The sequence below is a fragment of the Neolamprologus multifasciatus genome, chromosome 16, assembly GCF_963576455.1.
Source record: "Neolamprologus multifasciatus chromosome 16, fNeoMul1.2, whole genome shotgun sequence".
NCBI lineage: Eukaryota > Metazoa > Chordata > Actinopteri > Cichliformes > Cichlidae > Neolamprologus > Neolamprologus multifasciatus.
This window is the reverse complement of record NC_140454.1, coordinates 14,206,878-14,230,985: the sequence shown is the minus strand read 5'-3', so window position 1 is coordinate 14,230,985 and position 24,108 is coordinate 14,206,878. Positions and strand designations below refer to the sequence as shown.

At 39.9% G+C, this 24,108-nt stretch overlaps 2 protein-coding genes across 2 annotated transcripts in view; both read right to left on the bottom strand.

Annotated features, from left to right (window-relative positions):
- Positions 1-755: 755 nt before the first annotated feature.
- On the bottom strand, positions 756-19,511 carry kpna3 (karyopherin alpha 3 (importin alpha 4)). The gene is made up of 17 exons (XM_085136689.1): positions 19,230-19,511; positions 16,622-16,666; positions 12,359-12,448; positions 11,215-11,244; positions 11,041-11,093; positions 10,857-10,952; positions 9,251-9,336; positions 6,446-6,532; positions 6,157-6,326; positions 5,790-5,834; positions 5,512-5,643; positions 5,294-5,422; positions 4,853-4,957; positions 4,506-4,577; positions 4,035-4,197; positions 3,820-3,914; positions 756-3,707 (listed from the first exon to the last, which is right to left on the bottom strand). The coding sequence occupies exons 1-17, from the start codon at positions 19,296-19,298 to the stop codon at positions 3,609-3,611; spliced, it is 1,566 nt and encodes a 521-aa protein (XP_084992815.1). The 5' UTR covers positions 19,299-19,511; the 3' UTR covers positions 756-3,608.
- Positions 19,512-19,635: 124 nt separating this feature from the next.
- spryd7b (SPRY domain containing 7b) overlaps positions 19,636-24,108 on the bottom strand; it is an 8,689-nt gene continuing 4,216 nt past the window's right edge. The window contains exons 4-5 of the mRNA XM_085136691.1: positions 21,803-21,905; positions 19,636-20,797 (exon numbers count right to left, since the gene is read on the bottom strand). Of these exons, the coding sequence (XP_084992817.1) occupies positions 20,700-20,797; positions 21,803-21,905 (201 nt within the window). The 3' untranslated portion in view covers positions 19,636-20,699. The remainder of the gene's footprint in view (positions 20,798-21,802; positions 21,906-24,108) is intronic.

Sequence of the window (24,108 nt, the reverse complement as noted above, 5' to 3'; positions counted from 1 at the left end):
TCAGATTTGCAGTGTGCCTCTTTAGAGTTATTGATTACATATTCTTCCAAAATGCACCATGTTATGTAAAATACGTGTACTTCACCCCCCTAAAAAACAAACAAACAAAAAAACAAACAATTCCCCACGCGGTTAACTTTGTGCATTTGGATCTGGGTCAAGCAGGATTAACGTTCCATTTGGAGGCCTCTTATCTTATTTTGCTTCTTTTTGTACTCCACAGGAAACCAGATTCAGTGTTTGCAGTCCAAGTTAATCATTGAGTGAGCCAGTGTGTTCATCAACACTCACGTAAGGATTCAGCTAACGGAAACATTCACAGCACAAATGAGGCATTTATTCCTATAATCTAGTTTTCAGTTGTGAATATGTACAGCAGAGCCAAAAGTCTGGTATAGCCTACATTGGGGTGGCAGAGTAAATTCTAAAAATTACTTGAAAGACAGCCACAAACCACAAATAAATCTCATCCAATTAGCTGCTGAAATGTCTGACCTATAAAAAGGACAAGCCAAAGAAAGGAGAAAGAATACTTTACATTTGCTTTTTCATAACAAGGTGGTCAGCCTGCTAAAGTCACATAAAGGAAGCGATGCTCATCTTTAAAATATATTCAGAGCGCGTAAAAACTGAGCTCAAAGGGAGTTCCATCTTCCTCACAAACACTTAGATCAAATGAATCCCTGCAGAAAGCAACTCGCACCCATACAACTTAAAACAGCTACCATATGTGTGAGTCACAAAAGCACAAAAGATCCAACGGCTAAACAGCAAGTTTATTTTGGTTAGGATCAGAAACACAGATCATGTCCTGAGGGTCAAAGATGAGGAGGAGATATCAGAATCCCCCCCGACTGAAATATGGCAAGGATGGCTTGTGGTTTTTCCAAGAGAAGAGAAGGGGGGGGGGGGGGGGGGGGGGGGAATGGTCGGGATGCATGGTGTCATACAATGTTCAGTGAATGACATTAGAAGGGAAGGAAGTTACTCTCCAACAGCAGAGAGCAGCATTGACCATTTCTACTGGCAAACTCCAACAACAAGGAGACTACGCATTACTAAAGCCACGTCCCCTATTTAGAGATTCTCCAGTCACTCAGTCTTGTTTCTATTCGATAAAACCTAGCTGTAGTTGAAATGAAAAACAAAAGGCACAATGATTTTCAACTCATTCTCGTCTTTAATATGCACAAGAGTTGAAAGCATCAGTGAGCCACCTTAAAGAGAAGAATTCAATCTAAAATTTATAAAAAGATACAAACAATCAGAGGCCAAAACGCTGTCTGTTGCTTTTCTCCTATTATTTTATTTAAAACAACTTTTCATTAGCAAGTAAAAATCTTGCAACAAACATAAGCTTGTATCCAATGCGGATACAAGGCAACGAAATTGTAAATCTTTAAAGTGGCTCGGTCTAGTCTGCTAGTTCATGACTGTACACCCTCTCTATAGTTTTGTTCAGTAATAAACAGCTAGTCCCAAAAAAACCCAAAAACAAAACAAACAAAAACAAAAAAAAAGCCTGGGCTGCTCAGAACAAGCCCACTCAGTATTTAAAGCCCCAGTGTGACCCCCAGCCCCACCCCCCCAATCCCCACCCCAAACCCCAGCTCTGAACCCCTCTAAGTAGTTAGCAGCCAACCGGGGGGGTGGGATCATTAAGTCTTCCAGACCAGGGCTATGATTGGGATTAAAGTTTGACACATTTACCCCAAGCCTGCACATCAACCAGGACACGGGACGGTACATTTTAAACAGCCCGTCACCACTACAGAGAGAGGAGGAAAAAAAAAAAACCCAAAACCAGCCTGTTCCAATTTATCAGCATGTCATCACAATACATATGCAAGTCGAAAGTAAAAACAATAAAACAAAGCAATATTGCTTCAAAAAGGAGAAAAAAAAAAATAGAGACCCTCCCAAGCCATCTTTGACAGTTATCGTCCATCCAAAGACTGTCAGCTGCAGCAGCTTTGTACAGGCTTTATGTAAATATATATTCATTAGACGGCAAGGAGAGATACACATCACGTTTTTGTACAGTTATTCAAATTGAGTGATGACATGTGACCTCTTTATCGAAAGTAGTTAAGTAATGTAAAGATCAGGACCTGCACTCGTTGTACAAGTCTAGTCTTCAGTGAGTGTAGGTCCTTTTTGTCGTTTCTGCAGTCAGACATCGTTATGCCTCTCAGACGTGTGCATAAGACTGAAGAAAACCTAAAAAATAAAATAGTAATACAAACGAAGCTCCACAGACCCAACCAGTAGAAGCAGAAACATGAAACCAATTTCTCTGTAGCGAAATTTAAAATAAAAAAAGGTCATATCGCAATTAGGATGATTTTAGCTTTAAGTTGTTTTCTTTCTTTTCGTTAAACCCCCTCCCTCCATTCAGAGTTTCACATTACAGGGGAGTCCCGAGCAAATAGTTTACTGAATCCCAGGACGTGACTGAGCTCAGGAGGAGGATGTCCTGTGGGTGGCGGGGGGAGATAAACGCTACAGCTGACGTGTTCCTCTTAAGTCTCTGTGCCTTCGCCCAAAGGTGCTTCCTCCCGTGACAGGTATTCACATCCGTTAAAATAAAAATGTTGCCGCTTTGCTTAATCAGTAGCAGGCAATTAGCAGGTCTTAACAGTTGTATTGGGAAAAAAAAAGAATTATGGCATTTTCTTCACATTTTTGATGATTTCTTTTTAAACAAACAGTAAGTTTGATAATTCAACAGAGGTCACATTAAAAAAGTGACGCCATTGAGTCAGAAGTCCCGTCAGTCAGTTTGCCACGGAGTCCTCTTGTTGCCTTAGAGCCCTTTCGCCCCTCCACCTGCCCAAGGACTCTCCTGGGAGGGCAGTGGGGGTCCGTGGTTAATCATGGCTTAGCTCTGGGATTAACTCTTTAAACTGGGTGAGAGAGAGGGTATTGGTGTGCCCTGGCTATCAGGAATCAGTGTCACGAAATGTATTAATGTATGTACTTGTAGTATGTCAGTGTGCATGGGTGAAGTAACACTAGAGGACAATCCAGGGAAGGGGAAAGCACAAAATAAAGCACAAACAAACAGCAGTATTTCTTCCCCATGAGTGATATGATGGCTTCTAACTGAAGTATGCACACAAATTCTTCTAAGTGTCAAAAAAAAAAAGTGCGTGTATATGCATGCGTGTTCATGTGTCTGAAAATGTGCTTATGTTTTTCCGTCTTTGTGAGAACTTGACATTTGGCAATTTAATCTTTCCGTGAAGGCTTTTCCTTCCTTCTGGTTTCCTTTCTGTGTGACATTTTAGAAGCACTGGCAGAAAATACTGACAATCTTCCTGATGCAGGTTGCCAGATGGTGAATGTGCCTGTTGGATAACAAGGACTCCTGTGAAGGGTTGCAGAGTTCTGTGAACGATGACCATTTAAAAGAAGAAGAAAAAAATCAAAAACACCCCATAGTGCAGAGGTGGGGGTGGGTAAACCCTTCAGTGGTGAGTTTCCATGTTGACGTGATGCTAAGTATATCCTTCTGTACCAGGTTGCCAGATTGGAGGAGAGATGGATGAATGTCTGGGGTGATTACAGAGTACCCGTGCAACTGGTTGAACCAAACATCCTGGTTTTCAGAAATTAAACTCCTTTGTTTGCATGTTGGAAGCTGGATCAAAATTGAAGGTTCCTCCTTGAGTAGTTTCAGGAATCAAGCTAGGATCTTCATCAATCTGAAAAAAAGAACAAACATTGTAAGATCGAATGGTAGAGTAAGACATTGCCCAAAAAGGAAAACAAATCCAAAATAACAGAAAGTGAGACGCATGGTGGCGGTTAACTCACATCGTCTCCTGAAAAGTACTGATCAATAATCTCAAAGGCTAGTTTGTAGATATCCTCATTCTCATGCTGCTGCAAATTTTCTATCTTCTCCAAACCTGAAAAAGACAAAACAATAGTTTTAGAAACAAACATTGTAAAAAAGCAACTTCAGTAAGATAAACAATCCAATTGCACCAAGTTTCTAAGAGGATACAAGGAAACCATCAAACACAGACCTCCACACTCCTCTATGATCTCAGCAATAGTACTGGCTTCATCTCCTGCCATGATGAGAATATTTTTCAGGCCATCCAGGACGACTTGCACCACCTGGGAGTCCTTCACGGACAGCAGGTTACAGAACGGAGGGATGACATTCTGCTCCACTAAGAACTCCACCTACACAAACCCACACATACACCACATCCATACTTTATTACAACATGGGTACATGGTTACAAGTGTGGAAAGTTAACTCACAGTGACCTTCATAACTTAAGTCAATGTTGTGTAGCTTCAGCCTACAATTATTATTTTTCTGCTTCTTGAAAGAAACAATGAGGCAAACATTTCCTACTGTAGTGAAGAAATGCAGTTTGTTTGTTTTTTTTCCTTTCATTAAAAACAACATATACACATTTCACTGTAGCAAATCTTTTTAAACCAAGTACAAAAAAAATCTTGTCTGGTCCACAAGCCAAGCTCACCTGGTCTTTCCTCCCACTGATGGTGAGGTTGCTGATGGCCCATGCTGCCTCCTTCTGAGTGCCAAAATCACCCTGTAGAGAGCCAGGCTGTCACCAAAATGTACTACACAGCAAATTGCCAAAATACACACAATATGTAGGCCAAATATGCATTCAGTCTCCATGTCTTCTATCAGAAACTGTTCTGCTTTCTGGCTAGAAAATATAAAAAGGTGTCAGTGCAACTAAATGCCAAGATGAATTTATACATCGTGTGTCTGGTACCATGCGGGGACAGAACTGAACAGAAACTAGAGAGAATCTTGAGCTTTTTTCCCCCTTCCCCCAATTTCTAACCACACACAAACCTTAGCCAGTTGGTGAATGATCATAGGAATCAGACCAGCATCAATCACAGCTTGGACTTGCTGCTGGTTCCCAGCTGTAATGTTGGACAGGAACCAGACTGCTTCCTGCAAACAGACCAATCACAAATGGTCAAAAAAAAAAAAAGAAAAAAAGACTGCATTCAGTGTATTATATAGAATGAATCTGCTTCAATAAAAAATATTTTAACATTTCACCTAAATAATGGATTTCAAGTACAGATTAGTAACAGTACAACTTAAACTCAAAAAGCTTGAGAGTTGTAACTAAATAAAATAACTACATACAACAAAAAACCTGCTCCTGTTACATTATCTGTACAATAAATACTACTTTACTCTCCATTTACTCTCCATATACTTTAAAGCTATAAGAAACTAGAAGAAAAAGCATAATGAGCTTAAAGGCTGAGGATCTCATACCTTATTAATTTTTTCTTTAGGATGTGTCAGCAGGTTGGGGAAGTGTGACAGAACATCACAGTTGAGAACCACCTGTGTCTGCTCATCTGTCCCCGTCACAATGTTTCCCACTGCCCTCAGAGCTGCCGTCTGTAGTGTGTGAACAAAAGAGGAATACAACTTCAAATAAAAATTGGCTTCAGAGTGTGGACCAGGTGGGAGGAATGAATTAGTCTTACCTGAACTTTCACCTCCTGATGGCTGAGGAGAGGCACAAGAAATGGAACAACTCCAGAATCAATGACCATCTGAATCTGCTCGTTGCCTCCGTCCGTCAGATAGGACAAAGCCCACACTGTGTCTACTAGGATCTATACACAGAGTCAGAACATGTAAGAATTGAGACAGTTACTATACTGCTAGAACTGAAAAAACTAAGCACTAAATTTTACCTTTATAATTTATGTACATTAGTAAACCGATAACTTGAGTAATCACAGCACAGCCAGATACTTACATTTATGTCGGTGTGATATATTAGCACACAGAGGGCAGGCAATATCTGTGGGGAAAGAAGTAGGTTGTGAGTGGGTTGGAAGTAGGCAAAGGAATAGATGAAGGTAAAAACAGGAGGGAAAAAAAAATATATATCACAAGAGGAACAGCTGTCAAAACCAGACTTCAATTGTCAGCGAAAGAGCTTTCTAGTCAGAAGTTCCCCGGGATGAAGAGGCTGATTTGGCTACTGAAAACGTGCTGTAAAAGCTCAGCGTGACTCAGCCTGCCGTGACAGAGTCAAATGCAAAGAAACACAACCATCTGTATGGCACATGAGAGCTGGTACACGCACGCACGCGCACACATACACATGCAGTCACACCCACCTCTTGCACAGTCTCCATGGGTGGTGGTGGATCCTTGTTGCGGCAGAGGTTAACAATAACCCAGGTAACATTACGGAGGAAGGTGATGGGGATTGATGGATTGATGAAAGAAAGCAGGGGCTTGACCACACCCAGAGAGATGACATAATCCCTGCACTGTGGCCCATCACCTGATTGTGCAAGGGGGCAGAGGTCAACAGAACTCTGGATGGTTGCATCCAAGCAGTATTAAAATAAATAAAAACAAAATAAAAAACAAAAAGCACATCTATCATAGAGGGACACTCACCTATAATGTTTCCTAAAGCCCACACAGCCTGTTCACATACGTTCTGGTGAGGAGAGTGTAGCAGTCGCAAGAACAAGGGCACTGCATCTGGAAGCACAAAAATTAAACTATCAGATATGCCCAGGGGGATGGACTGTTTATTTTGCCACCTTTAAAATGATCAGAACCTAGCAAGGGGGATAAAAAACAAACAAACAAACAAACTAAGCACGAGTCCAAATGTCCACCACTTATCTTGCAGAACGAGCCAACACAGACTTTTGTCTTATGCACAGTAATGTGTTGAACCATCATTACATCTGCTCCAACTGTGCAACCATGCTGGACCACAATGGGTTAAGACACTTGTATTTCTATAGAGACTAACCGAGATGAAACTGACACTGACACCTGATTCATTTAGGACTAACAGTTATTATGGAGGGGTGAGATGAATGGTCATTTTTCACATACACCCCTCATACAAGCAGGTCCTCTCCACTTTAGAGATGGTTCTGTATTATGAAGAAAGTTTTCAGCTATACTCCCAAGTACTACATCTTCTAGACAATAGGCTTCTATGCTAATCGATACAGCTTTCTACAGGGGCACAGTAATGGCTCAGGTGTTAAATGACTAAAAATAGCTGTAACACATGGTGTAATGTGTTATGGCTATTAATGACATGGTTTGGTAACTGGCTCTACGCACTCACTCTCAAAATGCTGAGGACCTACACTCACTTCTGTTTCTTTATGGTCACAATCACAACTTGGTGATGTGAAATCCAGACATTTGATTCAACTTACTACGGGAACATAAACATGCATGTGTTACAATCATTACAGTATGATTCTATGACACACTATATTGCCAAACGTATTTGCTCATCTGCCTTCACATGCATATGAACACGAGTGACATATCATTCCTGATACATAGGGTTTAAAATGATGTTAGCCCAGCCTTTGCAGCAATAACAGCTTCAACTCTTCTGGGAAGGCTTTTCACAAGGTTTAGGAGTGTGTTTATGGAATTTTTTTTTAACCATTCTTCCAGAAACACATTTGTGAGGTCAGACACTGATGCTAGATGAGAAGTCTCACTCACAGTCTCCACTGCGATTCAACCGAAAGGTGTTGTGTCAGGCTGAGACCAAGACACTGTGCAGCTCTTCCATACCAAACTTGCTCATCCATGTCTTTATGGACCGTTCTTTGTGCACTCATGCGCAGTCGTTTCGGAACAGGAAGAGGCTGCCCCCAAACTGTTCCCACAGAGTTGGAAGCATGAAATTGTCCAAATTGCCTTGGAATGCTGCCGCATTAAAAGTGCCTTTCGCTATAACAAATCCTAAAACACAGCCCCACACAATAATCCACTACACTTTACCATTGACACAGTGCAGTCACACAAGTACGGTTCTCCTGGCAACTGGCAAACCCAGACTCATCTATCAGATGCCAAATAAGGAACAGTTATTTATTGCTCCAGAGAACACGTCTCCACTGTTCTAGAGTCCAGTGGTGGTGTGCTTTACACCACTGCATTCAAATCTTTGCTTTGCAATTGGTGATGTAAGGCTTGGATGCAACTGGTAGGCCAGGGAAACACATTCCATGAAGCTACACACTGTTCTTGAGCTAAAGGTGATGTAAAGTTTAGAGGTCTGTAGTAACTGACTGCAGAAAGTTGGCGACATCTGTGCAGACCATCATGTGTCTACCACTTTTTGGTTGCTGTTGTTTCTGTCATTCCCAGTAGCTTCCACTTTGTTATAATGCCACTAACAGTCAACTGTGGAATATTTAATAGCAAGAAAATTTCACAAGTGGACTTGCTGCACTGGGTACATCCTATTATGGTACCAAACTGGAATTTACTGAGCTCTTGAGAGCAACCCATTCTTTCACAAATGTTTGTAGAAGCAGCCTGCATGCCTAGGTGCTTGATTTTATACACATTAACATTGATGCAATTGGCACACCTGAATTGAATGATTTGGATGACTGAGTGAATACTTTTGGCAATAGTGTACATTATATTGTGTGACACACTATTCCAATCCAACACTGCATTTGGTGCTTAACTGAACTCTCAAATTTACAAAAAAAAAAAAAGGGAAAAAAAAAAAGAATGATTGTGGGATCTGTATAAAATGTGTGTCATATAGATGTTGGCACTCAAAGTGCCTTGGCAGTGTTTATGCAAATTTTGTCAAGATTGGCCCACTCATCTAGAGAAAATGGAAGTGCAATGCAAATATATACATACGCTACAACCATTATAGTATGATTCATTCGATGCACTGGCTGGACCATAAAGAAACCTTTTGTCTAAACCAATTTGTTCATGATCTTCAAAATTTACAAATTTATCATTAAAATATGTTAGACCGATAGCAAGTGAGCACAAAGCTTTCCCAGCAACAGAAAGGGATGAGTCTTTTTTTTTTATAAAAATGCCAACATGATTAAATGTGCCATGTAGATGTCCAAGTATAAATTACCCCTCATTATAACTCTCAGCAAACATCCATGTTTTTAATATGGGGCTTTCCATAATTTCAAACTAAGTTGTTCTATATCTCTAACAGCCATCTTATCTTTTGAATATTAAACATGGTTCTAGCTATAGAGTCATGTTAGTTTTATTAGATAACCATGTTTTACTTTGAGGCAGAAAAAAAGGCATTATCCCAAAAACTAACTAAGCCCTACTGGGTGAAAAAATAAATAAATATGCTTGCTTGGCAAATTGCAGACAGAATATAAACACAGACTGAAGGGGTAACACAGGGGAACATGAACCGTGGGGTCAGCTTACTGGATTTAACCACAGCCTGGGTCTGTGCTGACGTCCCAGAGGCAATGTTGGTCAGAGCCCAAGCTGCCTCAAACTGAAGCGACGGGCTGTAAGAGAGGAAAAACAAAACCAGTTAGAAAACAAGATAAGCTCATTTATTCTGCAGTAGACGAGACAGAATGGAAGGAGAAGGGATTATGGCCACTTGCCATTTCAAATTCTTAACATATTTGTTTTGGGCCTTCTTGAACTAATTAGAGCAAAACATGCTTTAACCAAACTGTGGTGCTTATTTAGAGGACTGAGTTTTCAACGGCTGGCTTTTCAAGAAAAAGATAACTATAACAGCAGAATTAATACAGGTAGTCCAAAATCTTGTGACAGATAACAAATCTGACACTAGAAAGGTCTAGAAACTGTATCATTCAGTTTAACTGCACTCAAAATGGAGAACCATCATTAAAATGAGTTTAGGAAAACTGATGCAACACAAAATAAAAATCACACACATAAAAGTGATTCTCACGCCACCCACCAGCCAAATGCTAGCTAATTGTAACAAAGGATGGTAATTCCGTCTTCCCAAAGAAATGTTTCATCAGACAACCTGCCATGATCTGAAGTTTCTATGTTTCACCTTCTGGGATTTAAAAGAATAAAACAGCTTCTTTTTGGGAGGTAACCAGTTGTGAAGAGACCCGCTTTATTTCCTGCCCTGCCAGGCATTCACAGATAATTTATAGACCTCCAAAGAATAGGTCGTCCATTTTTAATTGGCAGAGGTTTTCATGCTGTAAATTCTATTGTGAGGCTTTACATCAAGCTGAGCTGGCTTGGGTTTCTGCCACAGCGCTATGGCAACATATTAAGGGCTGCCCTGAATACGATTTTTGGGTTCAGGAGCTTCAATAGTAATCAGCAGTGAATATTTTAAGGGTACTGCTGCTAGTGCCACTCACTGAAAACAACACACACAAAGCAGTGCTGTGTCTGCCATCCGAGAGCAAAAGCTTGTCATTGTAGTGCAGTACTATTGAGCGTTTATTCCCTAATTACTTGTTTGGCACTTTTGAGGAAGAAGAAAAAAAGGGTGTTTAAAGCTGCTAAATATAGCCACAGCGTTGGCAACAATTAGGTGAAGTGAAGTGTGATGATCGCTGGAGTGGGGAGGAGTGGAGAGGGGTAAAAAACCCAAACCCCCCTATCAACTAGTTTAATAGTCCAGTCCTGATGTACAAATATCTAATAATGTCAACATGATGCTATCAGCTGTTAGTTGCCATGGTAAAATCTTTACAATTACTTCCTTACAAGCTCTTTCACTCGAGTTTTTCATTCCTGCCCCCCTCAGTGAACACAAGGTCCTGGGAATTGGGGAACTCCGAGAGACAGGAATGTTGATATATTTGGCTTGGCTTGTACTGAGAGGACGAGCCAGCTGCCCTGCATGCCTCCACACACTCTAACGTGTGGACACAGTGGGAAACACTCATGCACACAATGATTCTACTACAGCAGAGAAATGATGCAGCAGGATCAGTAATAAAAGTTATTACATTAACAAAAAGCTAAACAAAACAATAATTTTAATAACCTTTAAAAAGTACTACTTAGGAAGCACACTTACTTGTCATCCCTTTCCAGGCATTTGACTAAAATAGGCAGGATCCCAGATTTTATCAAATCATCAATGGGAGGATTTCTGTCACTTGAGAGCAGTTTTCTAAAAAATCAAATGCAAAAAAAAGTTAACACCAGAAAATACAAGGAAGAACTGGTATTTATACAAAAGTGTTTCATCAGCTACTCACCTGGCTGCCTGTACAGCACTGAGCTGTATAACCGCATTATCGCTGGTAGCGTTCTGCAGTGAACAAGAGCAATAACAGACATCAGCATAACTAGCCATAAGTTAAGGTGGCACTGCTGGTACATTTGGGAAAGGATTCAATATTTGTTAAAAGGTGTGAACGAGATAAATGTACCTGTAGAATGGCATCGAGCGTAACATTTTGCTAAACAAAGAGAAAATGAAGAATATTAGCAATGTAATTTGCTAAGAACATGCAATCAATAGCAAGTGAAGAGCTAATGCTACACATTGTCACTATGGTGCATTTTATTCGTTATTCGGGGTTAATATAACAAACTAACTAACTTTATTAAATTTGCTAGGCTGGACAGGAAATCCAAAGTGTGGAATGACTCCAAAAAGATGAAGAACATTGCAGACCAACTGCAAAGATGGCTTATCATGTGAACCATGTTAAGACAAAAATTAGCCATTTGCACTAACGCTACACTACAGATTTTGCTTGTATTGTTAAACAGTTGGCTTGGTTGTAAGATTTACATTTTACAAAGTAGTGCATTACAATTGTGTATTTCTTGGTACTGCAACACATTCTTTCTCTGCCTCACAAGTCAAATAATAAACTGGTATTGTAAATATGCACCTGCTAGTTCATCAGGGAGCACCTCTAGTGCACATATGTGAAATTCCTGGTTGCTTTCAGATAATACTGACGAAGACAAAAAAGGCAGAAAGCTGCAGATTCGACCTTTATATCAGACTACCTTTGTTCCTGAAAATCCAAAGGGGTAAACGTTTCTTCTGGGCTTTGGTATGGGGTGAATGAAATGTTTTATACCCAACTACAAGACTCTAAACAATGTTGCAAAATTCTTGCAATTACAGTGAGTCAAAGTCTGTACTGAGATTTTATAAGACTGGGATCTTATATGGCATTAATCACTGTTAAGTCTTAACAGTGTGATAAACCCTCCCTGCTTTTGACACCTAGTGTTCAGGCTTCTGGCAAGATATTACACAATGTCATGCTTTCTCTTTCATCCTCCCCTGGTTGTATGAGAGCTATGCAGGCTGAATAATAATTAAAAATAAATAAAATAAGTGGGGTTCCTCTCAGTATCACCTGGCATACTAATTAACAACCTCGTCATCTAAAAAGATGAGAGATTAAAGTGATTTTTAACTGGAATCCTATTGACATATCCCATACGCGTTACATTGCCCACCTTTTTAACCCTTCTGACCGGATATCCATATAGTCTGGTTTCGCTACATCTCGCTCACTCAAATCAAACCCAACACACACCCACACTTACCCCTTTGAAGTCTGAGTCGACATCAGAGTCCTCCAGACTCTCCTCCTGCGGGACATTTCTCTTCTTCAGTAAATGTTCGTCTCGTTTGTTCTGACAAGAGGAAAAAGACAAGAAGACCAATGAGAGGAGGAGGAGATGAAAGTATTCATTAATGCATTCATGAATTCTTAAACCAGCAGTGAGTCTAGGCATAGCGTTTTTCTCTCTGCCAGACTTTTTCATTTTCTGCAGGAGATCCAGCATGCCAGATGAAAAGAATCCCATATCATAGGGGTTAATCCAGAAAAGAATGCCTGCAGGAGAACCCACAAAGCAAACAGACGCTGAACCTTTACCCTTTAACCCTCAACACACTCGGCGTCCCCATCAAACGTTTTCATTCGGTATCAATCTACAGGACATGCGAGTCAGTGGTAGGAGGAGATTCCCTTGCCCTACATTCCAGCTCCGAGTGCCGATGTGCGTCACTGATGACTAATCAGCTAGTGCAGTGCTTCTTGTTCCTCTGATCCAAATGGAATGTACCAGACTTGAGACCACCTCAGCAGTAATATTTTATGTTTCAACATCCCCAACTACTGAAGGCTGTGCTGCTTTATGCATTAGTTTACCAACATTCTCCGACTCTCCCTGAAAGCACAATGCCACAGTTTACTACGTGTTAATTTGAATTTAAAGTTTAGAAGGTCTTATACATCTTATACAGTTCTTTTTCCAAGTGTGGTGATTATATATGGCAACTGTCTTAATAGTGTTCAGTTGTTCAATACTGTGTTGCTAAGAACAGATTTTTTTAGAAATGTTACTTGGAAACAGTCAATATAAATTTCTCTCACTTTACACTAAATTAGAGTAGAGTCACTTTCACCTTCCACTCACCAGCTACCCCTCCAATATGGGGAAACTGGGAACTACAAAAACACAGGGACAGTGTGTCAATTTCACACACGCGGTTAAAATGAACATGACATGAACAAAAACATGCTTCTGGATTTCTTGCAGGTTCTACAGAACCCTATTTACCCTAACCAACTGCCAACTGGCCCAGGGTCAGTTTAAAAATAAATAAGCAGTCAATATATTCACATTAAAATACCAATAAAGGTCCTCCATCAAACCACCTATGCAAAGTTTAAATGTGAAGAAAATGTTTCTAGCTTCACCCACCCACTTCTGATTTGTTTTACACAGCGACAACCACAGCTAAACTAAATCAAGAAGAACATAAAATAAAGTTATCTCTAAGTATTTGCAGACATTAATGTGGAGCTTTAAATGTGGCAGACTTCCTGTACACTTTGCTCAAGCTGAGAGCAGCCAGCCTCCCTCTTGCAACATGCAAGTGATTCTAAAGAGTGGTGCAGCATTTACTCCACTACATTTATCTTAAAGCTTTAGTTTTTGTTTTGCTTTTTTAATATGAAATATACAGTCCTGCACAAGAGTCTTGAGCTTTACAAAAGGAAAGAAAGCAGCCAGGCCATCTTCTACAACATCTGAAAGTCATGTCCTTAAGAAGTATCGTCAGGGGGGATCCTCTCACAGAACTGAGAGATGCATCTGACCCTTCAATTGATCATCAACTAGACTGAAAGTCAGTGCTCAGTTAGAGAGATTAATCCAAAGTTGAAATTTATAGTTCAAACGACTGTCAATTTGAGGTAGAGTGTATCTACACCCATTTGAAAAACACAGTGCAGCCACCATCATGGTTTGGGGCTCCATCTTAGCCAGTGGTGTTGGAGGTGTTTGCAAAATTGGTTGAATTATGAACAGAGAAAAGTACCATAAAATTTTAATCCACCATGTAAAACCATCTGGAGAGAGTCTGCATGACAAACCCAAACACGCTGCAAAAAGCATACCTGGGTGGGGAAACAAAAAACAAACATAAAAACAACAACAACAAAAATGACTCCTTCAAAGCAACAGTATTGAAACTGTGTGGGATCATTAAAAAAAGAAAAAAAAAAAAAAAAAAAAAAAAAAAAAGCAAGCAAGCAACATCCAACGAGCTTTAAATGGTGGTCATACAAAATATTGACTTCCAAGGTCATTAGAATTTTTGCCTCATATTCTGTATGTTTCCATGGATATTTGCACAAGTTTCAATAAATTACTCCACCTACTTCCCATTTTCCTAGCAAGTCGACCATTAAAACCTGCTATATTCCTCATCAAGCTAGCACTGGCAATAAATTGAAATCAGCTTCCAACTACATAAAAGTGAGAACAGGCTCTGACACATCAGTAAGCTTAAAAGAAAGTTTCTAAGAAATGGTTTCACTTGGGATTTGGTTTCCCTGCTGTAAAAACTGAACTGCTGGTAAACAGCTCAAATCTTTAAGAGCCACAATTTCAATTAAAGACAAATTTCAAAGCCTCAATGCAAATCATACAGATCTCGTTTCTGATCTAAAGCTTCTTGAGGACCGGCTTCCAGTCATTTAAAATCATAAAATCTGACTATAAAATATCTAGAAATGACTTTGTCCTCATGGTGTTAATTGCAGGATCTGTAAGGAATATCTATCTGGCACTTTAAAGTGTCCACAAAGGCTACATTTGTAGAAATCTACATAAGACTAACAACTTGTGCAACAAAAACAAAGATTCTTCTCAAACATGTTAAAAATAAATAAATAAATAAAAAAATCAGATGCAAATTTAGGATTACTTGATAACTCAAATTAACAGATTAGCAGCCCTCTGTCGGAATGGCTTCAACAACATAACCTAAATGGATTCTAGTTCTTGTATATAGAACAGCCAGGGAGTTGTCTAAAGATCCCCCCCCCCCCCCCAAAAAAAAAACAACAAAAAAAAAACAAAAAAAACAAAACAAGAAAACAACAGAAAACACCCATACTAGAGCAATGCCAATAGAATCACACACAGAAAAACATGATACAAGCTGCAGCACATCACTTGTGATCGGGTAGAAAAGGCATTGTTGAGACATGCAGACTTTTCACTGAAATCATTTATGTGTCTTCACTGATGAAGCCACAACAGAGAGCAGAATGAATGCAATACTTCTTTTCAGTTAAGATCAGGTAACTGAATCACATCTCTTTTAATGACTCCACACCCTAAAGAAGCAGCACAATTAGTTGAAAATATTACCCAGCAAATGAAAAGTGATGATATACCTAGAGGTTAATGATTGGGCCAATCCTTGAAATACCCCCAAAAATATGGATTCAAAACTAAACATACTAGCAGTGAATAAACTGATTAGGTAAAGTGGATTTAAAAAAAAAAATCTGTGTTTGCATTTTAATAACATCATGCTGATTTCCTTTTGTGGTGCAGAACAAAATAAATACCCAAATGACACCTTATGAAGGGGAGGTAGAGGGGATCTACCTCCCCTTCATATGTTAAGCTAACACTCAATGCAGACAGGAAAGGAAGATAAAACAATTAAGGTTATTTTGCCCTTTCAATGTAATCTCCGTATTTAAGTTGATCAAATAAACTTTAATCCAGAACCATTTGTTGTTGCCATTTTACATAATTTAGCAACACAAAGTAAAAATTGAATATATTCTGAAGCCTCTGGTACTTTTGTTGCACTGGCGCACACTGCATTCAATTAAGATCCTATTTTACTGCAAATACATTTGCAGATGGCATAACAATTGTCAGAAGTAATCCCAGTCCTTTTTGAGTATGAAAATCTCTTGGCAGAACCACCTGAAGCAGACCTACAGTGCAGATCATCTTCTATTAACAGCATCAGGATGTTCACTGTGCTCTACAAAATATAAATATAGAAGTTTCATAAGCTGCATTTATTAATACAGCTATTCAACTCTGTTTTTCAGTTGCCCGTCTCACATCTCTGACAGAAGTCACAGAATCCTATTTTAATCAGTCCAGCTGTGTAACAGCATAATGGCTTGTAATTTACTCAGTCTACACACCCGGATGTGCATCTAACCACAGTGATTGTGTACTGGACAAGGGCAAGCATGCTATAGCTCAATCATGTGCCTGAATGCTTCTTAGGCAGACAGATGGAGCAGAGAATCTGCTGCTACTTTTTGGTTAAAGCACTTCTAAAGCTAAACCCTCAGTCTATGCAATTTCAGGTTGCAAAGGCAGATTTCTTCCCAAATGTCCCAAGCATTTGTAGAAACTCTTAATGTGAAACATCCATATGAAGCATGTTAAAGCCCAATACGCCCAAATCCATTGGTTGAAAAACAGAAAAAGATTTGCAATACTTGTGTAGATGAATGGGGCATTGTTTCTCACCTTTCTCAACTCAACTGTCACTTCATTTCGATGTCTTCTCATAGTCTGCAATGAAAACAAACACACAAAAACGAGAGAAAAATGAGAAATTTTCCCCCCATTTTTTTGAGAAATCATGTCATTTACTGTGGTTAGAAAATAGAAACTGTAGCCTTTTACGCCAAGTGATTTAATGGTCATACATTTAAAAAAAACAAAAACAAACAAACAAACACACACACTAGTCAAAAACAGGTGACACAAAATTGATGAAAAACCAAGATTCTGTATCTCACAAAAGGCAACCATCACCAATCCAACTGAAAGTGAAATCATAATAAAACAACTCAGAAAGAGAGTAACTAATTGCTGTATTTGTGCATCTGCTGGGTTTCCAATTCATCCAGAACAGTTTGAGATGGTCTCAGATCTTGTGACTATTTGAAGAGGTTCATGTTGCTTTCCTAAATAGCCTCTTACGTAATTTGGGAAAGTCATAACTTGGGAGGCTGCAGAGCAGAGGTGTCTCCCAACCATGGCAAAACAACAATAACGGCGCGTACGCTGAAAAATGTTTTCCTTTGCCGAGATGAAAAGTAGCCGTCCAGTCTGACTATCAAGAGAAATTAAACTAGACCAAAACATTTAAACTGATTCATTGCTGAAATTCCGATTGTTTGACGGACCTAAAAGATTTAAAAGTTCCTACAATACTGGTACAACAATTATGTTTAAATAAAATTAAAATTGATGAGGGCACACAGGTGCTACCAGACACACCAAAAAAGGAGGAAAAAACAAACAAACTCTTTTCAGATTTGTTACTGGAAGTCAAAAAAACAAAACAAAAAAAACCCACAACCTGTCCAATATACACACTCTGTATGATGTGCAGTAAAACAAAGGAGGGTTTTATGGCCTGTAGCAGCGAGACTTTACTGCTTTGCAATTCATTGCTGTTCCAAATGGTGTCAGACATGAAGAGCAATCTGTTATGCCTGACCTAAATAAATAAAACCCCAAACTGGCTTTTTCCCCCCCCCCTCTGCTGTAGTCTGAGTCATCCGTTTACAAAAACTCAAATTCACGCCGAGACTCTTAAGAGGACCCAGGTCAGACAATTTGTCAAAAATAGCATCTGGAATTCACTTGGCACAAATCTGCCTGTTATAGTAGCCATGTGCTTGTCAAAGTGACTCAGAGTTTCAAAACAACCACCCAAAGGTCTTCAATCTGTGTTTTTAGAAACTGGAGTTTTTCTGGAAACTGGTGGCTTTTGAAAGGCCATTTCCAGACATACCTTTGTTTGAGGATTATCACAGGATTACCAATAGATCAGAACAACCCAGCACAAGTGTGTCTTTGTTGGTGAATGCCATGGCTGAGCGTTGTTTTATGATGAAATCCAAAAAAATAACATATGTAATCTTTATAAAAAAATAAAATAAAAAAAAAAGTCTAGATATCTGGTACTTCATTACAGCCTTTGGTCCCAGCTTCCTTTATCTTGACTTCTCTGAACCCAGCCTTTACCCAAATGGTTTGGTAATCATGTCAATGAGCATTGCAGTCAAATGCTGTCAGAGAAATTTATAATTAGACTCGTTAGATGAATGATGCTGCAAAATGCCCAGCGTAGATTTGCCAGCTGTGCACACAGACTACTGATGGTGCTTTCTAGAATGAGTCTTAGCAGCGAATCTGATATGAATGTCCTCACCATTTATTCTGTAACAGCACTGTTTATTAGGAAATATGTCTAAGATTAACTTAAGAAATTTCATATAAAATCGCAGTGTCAGAAAAAGTTATTAACAGCAATGCAAGCTTAATGTTGTGCTTAAAGTGTCTCTCCTCACTTCATCGTGGTGTTGTAGCAAATTCAGTGTAGTTTGCTTTTCTGATTGAAAATGTACCGTAAAGCTAAGGTCACCGCATCACTACCTTTCAGCTAACCATTTAGTGGCTTAGTTAGCAGCCCTCTTCAGCCGCCTCACCTCACCTCATCGCATGCTAGTCATTTGCTTGACATTAGCAAGCTAACAAGGAGGGGCAATATTTGGTTAGGGTGGATGTGGAACAGACATTTAATTACACACACACTTATCTTTTTGCTTAATATGGTAATTGTGTGAGACAGCCGCGAGTTAAAACGGGTGTCATTTGAGTTCAGCCGGCTGTAAAACAGAGCGAACATCAGGATTACGGAGCCGGGAGGGCCCAGCCTTGCTTGTGACCGGTGTCTCTGCAAGTAGCTAGTTAACGCTAGCTGGCACTGACAGCTACATCGTCTGCCTTTAATTCCCCCAGTTCCAACGATTCAAATAGAACACAGTTTATCGTTCACAAACATTACAATATTTGCAAGCCACTAGTACGCACTTGCTAGCTATCACCACCTTTGGTTCATTACGAGGAATTTTACCGGTAGCAAGATAACACCTTTGATGGCGAACTCCTCACGATAGCTCGCATTAGCCAGCTAGCTTGCTAACTAGCTGGCTGGCTGGCTGGCTGGCAGGGAGCTTTGCCGGGGCCAGGCTCCCCACGGAGGCCCAAAGACTGTCGTTTTCTACATAAATCTAATTCGAGTCATGTTACGAAGACTAGCGTTTATATGTCAGCTCACCTCGACATCACGCCCCTTATTTTTAAAGCTCTTGATGCGGTGGTTTTCTAAGCCGGCGTTTTCTGCCATGGCTGTATGGGGTTTAGCTATTACTCCGGCTTTCGGGATCTCCTCCGTGAAAGACGAGGGACGGCAGCTCCTACGCCGCTGCTGGCTCCGAAGAGAGGGAGGAGTACGTAACAGATCGCAGAGCGAGGGGAGGAGTTATTGCATACCTCCTGTCTGGGCTGCCCTGGTTTCCACGGCTTTCCTCGATGCAGTGACAATAAATTCACCAGCGATTTATTGCGCACGACGACGACTTTCGGACGTAAAAAAGCTACGATACCGCTACGTTAACAGCGAGGCAAATGAAAAATACTCAGCTTCATGATCTACAATCTCAAGACATGACAGTGGTCCAGAATGATGCCGCCAGACACAAAACTTTAATGAATCAACAATATTTGGTTTCATACAATAACATCATTAGTGCAAACAAGGACAAGCATTTGAAATATTTATTCGTCACACTTCAGCGGCGGATATGCAATACCTGTACATAACGACAACTCCACGTTTCTGATGTATCTCTAATCAGAGACGACCAGCACCAGCTCTGGAAATATTCAGATACTTAGAATACACACAATCTACATTTTTTTAAGGTGAAAAAAGGGCTGCTCAAATTAGTGATTTATATATATTAGTGTTTACAATTTCAGAAATATGTCAGTTTCCAGCACCATCACCTCCTGCAATGTGCACTGATTTATTGTTTGTATTAATCTCCCTATCAGCTCTAGATAATGCAGCGACATTAATCATAAAGGTGCTGCGGTACCTCCATGTTTTCATTGCGTGATAATTCAAAAAGGCAGCGTAATAGTTAATGTTTTAGAATTATAGCTGACCCTTCATTGGGTCACTAACTTCTGCTGGCCAAAACAAAATGCATATTATATCAAAAAAAATAAGATGCCAAACATTGATCTGGAAATCAAATAAATAAAAATAAATACAGGGTGTATGCTGAGATGTTAGTATGATATTTTGGATGATATAAATATATAAAGCAATGTCAATAACACATGGCTTCTCATCCTCAAAAACAGTGAACATACCATTACATCCATTGTTTGTTATCTACACACATGTATTGTGGATTAAAGCAGCAACTGAAAGGTTTTTAATTCATACAGATTAATTATTATTTACATAAGTTTGTGATTTTACAGCTTTCCATCATCATGGACTGTGACAGCTGATTGTAGTCGAACAAGGAAGAGAAATCCCCACTTCTTCATGGGTACTCTGAAGTCAATCCAGAGCAGCAGTAGAGAGAGAGTAAACAGGGGGAACGAAACAAGATGCCTCCAAGCCACGCATAATGATACTACCAGTTAAGGTCAAACTGTAGTGATACAGAGGTTGCTAAGAGATATAGAGGAGGGCGACAACATATAGAGGGGCTGAGGCCGAAGTGCTCCTTTAGAAGATTTGTTGTTCAAAGAGGATCTTCTCAAATCCTTGTGGAGGAGTGTGATAGAAGTCATTAAACTGGCAGTCTAAGATGGCACTGTCATCCACTAGAACAGAAGATAAAGACACGATAAATCATAAGTTCAGACACTGTATTCTTGTTCACGTCTTAACTTTTCTATGGTTGAATTTCACCTTTAAAGACCCTGAAAGTATATACTCTGTGAAAACAGCTTTAGGTTTTCTTCTGTTTATGAGATAAACTCTCAAAACCTCAACGTGAGCCTGGGTACGTGTGTTGTCTGAGAATGTTACCAAACACAGGGATGAAAACAGCACATTATACATGTGTTTGCGTATGCAGAATTGCAGTGGTTGGGATTGGGGGCATAAATGAAACAGATTTCATCAACTTTTACCTACAACTCTCAGACACTCAGGACATGCTAGCGAATTAATTCTGATTTGGCTGTTAATGCCAATCCCAACCACTGATTTACAAGTACACATGGAACCAGTCCAAATTAAAGGTGATGTGATCAGGTTCCAGGTGATGCCCCCCCCCCCCCCCCCCCCCCCGGATGTTAAATGCAATTTTGGACACTTGCGATTGCATTCTGATCACGGCTTTAGTTAGAGAGTTCAGGTCAAGAGCAAACATCCTACATGTGTGGTGTCCAACATAAAACCGCCAACTGATTATCTGGACAAGCTCCACACATCAGATGGAAAACTGAATCAAGTCACTGAAATCATTGCAGTAACTTTTTACTGGACTAAATTATGCATGTCTTGATTCTCCGTGGCAAGGCCGCTGCCTTCCGATTAAAGCTGTGTTTGATCAGTTCAAATAGAGCACTCTTTCCTGTGTGTGGCAAAATATTCACATTAGAAACTCTATTAAACTCGATTCAACTAAAACTGTCAGCCTGTCTGTAGAACAGCTGTGCAAAGATGTGCAATACAGCCCTCTAGTGGAATCAAGTTGTAACTGCTGCAACGAATACAAAAAGATCCATACATTTTTTTTTTTTTGTTATATTCAAGTAAGGCAACAATGAGCATATAGTTAGCAATCATTAGTAACTAGTGAACATATGAAATCAACTTACCATAAACAACAGGGTATACAGTGCCTCGGATCCCTGAGGCAGGACAATGCATGTTCTTTCCGTTCAGATATAAATTCAGCTCCACGTGGTCATATGTGATTCCCTGAGGAACACAAATACACAAGCTGAGAAAAGCATGAAACTCTTGTTGAAGTATCTTATCTCGGGAGGTCACAGCTTACATCTGTGCCATGTTTAAAATCTTTCCTATATTTTAAAAGAAGCAGGAAAAGTTGTTTTTGTCTCTTTTAAACAGAACTTTTATCAAATAAACAAAGACAAGAAGACAATACAAGACACTAAGGTTCCCATCTCACAGACTTCTTTGCTTTCTCCTCTTATGGCAAATGAAAATGGGACTGACAAAGTTGGATTTAAAAAACATGCCAAGGCATTTCATGCTAAATCCCTGCCACCAACACAGTCTTAGTGTCTAATCCAAAACCGGTTCTACGCATTTAAACCAAAAACAAACAAACCCACCAACACTGTAGCACTGAACTGCTGCTCCCAAAGTTGAAACCACTGACATCAATGGGAGGGGCTACCCCCAAAAAAGATGATTTACAGCCCGCAGACTGAATGTGTTCATGACGTTCTTCCCACAGAAATCACCCCAACTTCTGCCACACATAGCTGGTTTTCAAACCTGTCAAAATGTGGGCTTGTACTCAAAAGGCGCCGAGCGAGAACTGACTCAAAACTGCACTGCATCAGCGGAAAAGAGGCAATAATCATCAGCACTTAGCCGATTGAACCCGTAAATTAAATCTTAGCCTTTGTAATCAAAGGCTTAAGAGTTTAGAAGTATGCCTAAGTAGCCTGAATCACTCAAGAAACACTAGTGAGGGCCAATGTCAGTTTGTTTAGCTGCCTAGTGTTCCAGTAAGAAGTGATAAAGAGAACAGATGATAACGTACATGTGTGCTGCACCACAACCTTACAAGTTAGTTAGTTACAGGCTGTGTAAAGTTCACCTTACTTACATAGAAACAACTGTTGAAAAGCATCGACTGCTAATGAGCTGTCCAGTTACTGTCTCTGAGAGAGGCCGTGCACTTATATTCTTTTTAACTTTGTGACAGCATCTGTCTTTATGATTATTTGATATAAATAAAGGATATTAAATGTGCAGACTCATTGCACATGGGCTGCAGAATACCATCATATAGGATAGAACAAACACCACAGATCAAATGCTGGCTCTGATAAATCCTATTGCTTTTTGAAAAATATAAGCTCATCTGAATTGTGTGTATGGTGTGCATGTTCACAGTCACACACGTCAAACAATCTCAGTATAGCAATTCAGTGATCAATCGCAACTTTCATACAAGTTGGTTTCTCTAGCAAAAATATCTGCAGAGATGGATCGCTCCGTGTGTCAGAAAAGATTCAAACAGCTAAATCTGAAACACAGTGCAGAGTGAGTGACTGATCTAAATTTGATGAAAATGAAAATACTTTGTGTCATAATAAAATTAATGATAATCACTTATAGATTTACTCTTTACCCCTTTAAAGCCTACTAAGAGTCTACTGGGATCTGAGTGGTTTCTGTCAAAGTTTAGGCCTGCTTATAAAACCAAATAACTGGGTTCACATCAGAAATTACAAGGGTGGTCTCAGCCTATGCAGCTATCCTTGGAAAAACACAGAAACTACTCTAATGGTCATCAAATCGTGTCTTTATGGGGAAAAGAATCAAAAGGAGTGTCTGTGTCAAAAATCACCATTAAAGGGTACAGGGGAGGTCATCAAATGTCTTTATGGGGGAAAGAGTTCATAATTCTCTTTGCACAAGTTTCTTCCTTTGCATTTACGTAGTTCCAGTATGTCAAGTTAATCTGTAGAAATAGCTTCTTGCTTTCTTTTAAGTCAGGTGACTTTGGTGCACTCGTACTACTATTAAGAAGGAGTCAGCACAGAGACTACAAGCCCATTATCATCAATGGAGCTCCAGTGGAGAGGGTGCAGTCCTTCAAGTATCTTGGTGTCCACATCTCCTCAGACCAAGTTCAGGGTCTCTCCAAAGATCCTCAGGATTTTCTATACAGGCGCTGTGGAGAGCATCCTCACACAGAACATGACATCGTGGTTTGGGAACAGCTGCGTGAAGGACCAAAAAGCTCTCCAGAGAGTGATCCGTACAGCAGAACGCTGCTGCAGGATTGCTCTCCCCCCGCTTCAGGACACCTACACCAGGAGATGCCGGACTAGAGCAGCGCAGATACTGAAGGACCCGTCCCATCCTGGCAACAAACTGTTCCAACTTCTGCAATTTGATAGAAGGTTCCGCATCATCC

What these genes read in the sequence shown, in the direction of transcription:
- kpna3 (XM_085136689.1), bottom strand. Translation starts at nt 19,298, where the DNA reads ATGGCAGAAAACGCCGGCTTAGAAAACCACCGCATCAAGAGCTTTAAA. An exon ending in AGTGCTGTACAGGCAGCCAG is followed by an intron (nt 10,953 to 11,040) that starts GTGAGTAGCTGA and finishes TTGATTTTTTAG; the next exon opens with AAAACTGCTCTCAAGTGACA. An exon ending in TCATTCACCAACTGGCTAAG is followed by an intron (nt 4,578 to 4,852) that starts GTTTGTGTGTGG and finishes GGCTCTCTACAG; the next exon opens with GGTGATTTTGGCACTCAGAA.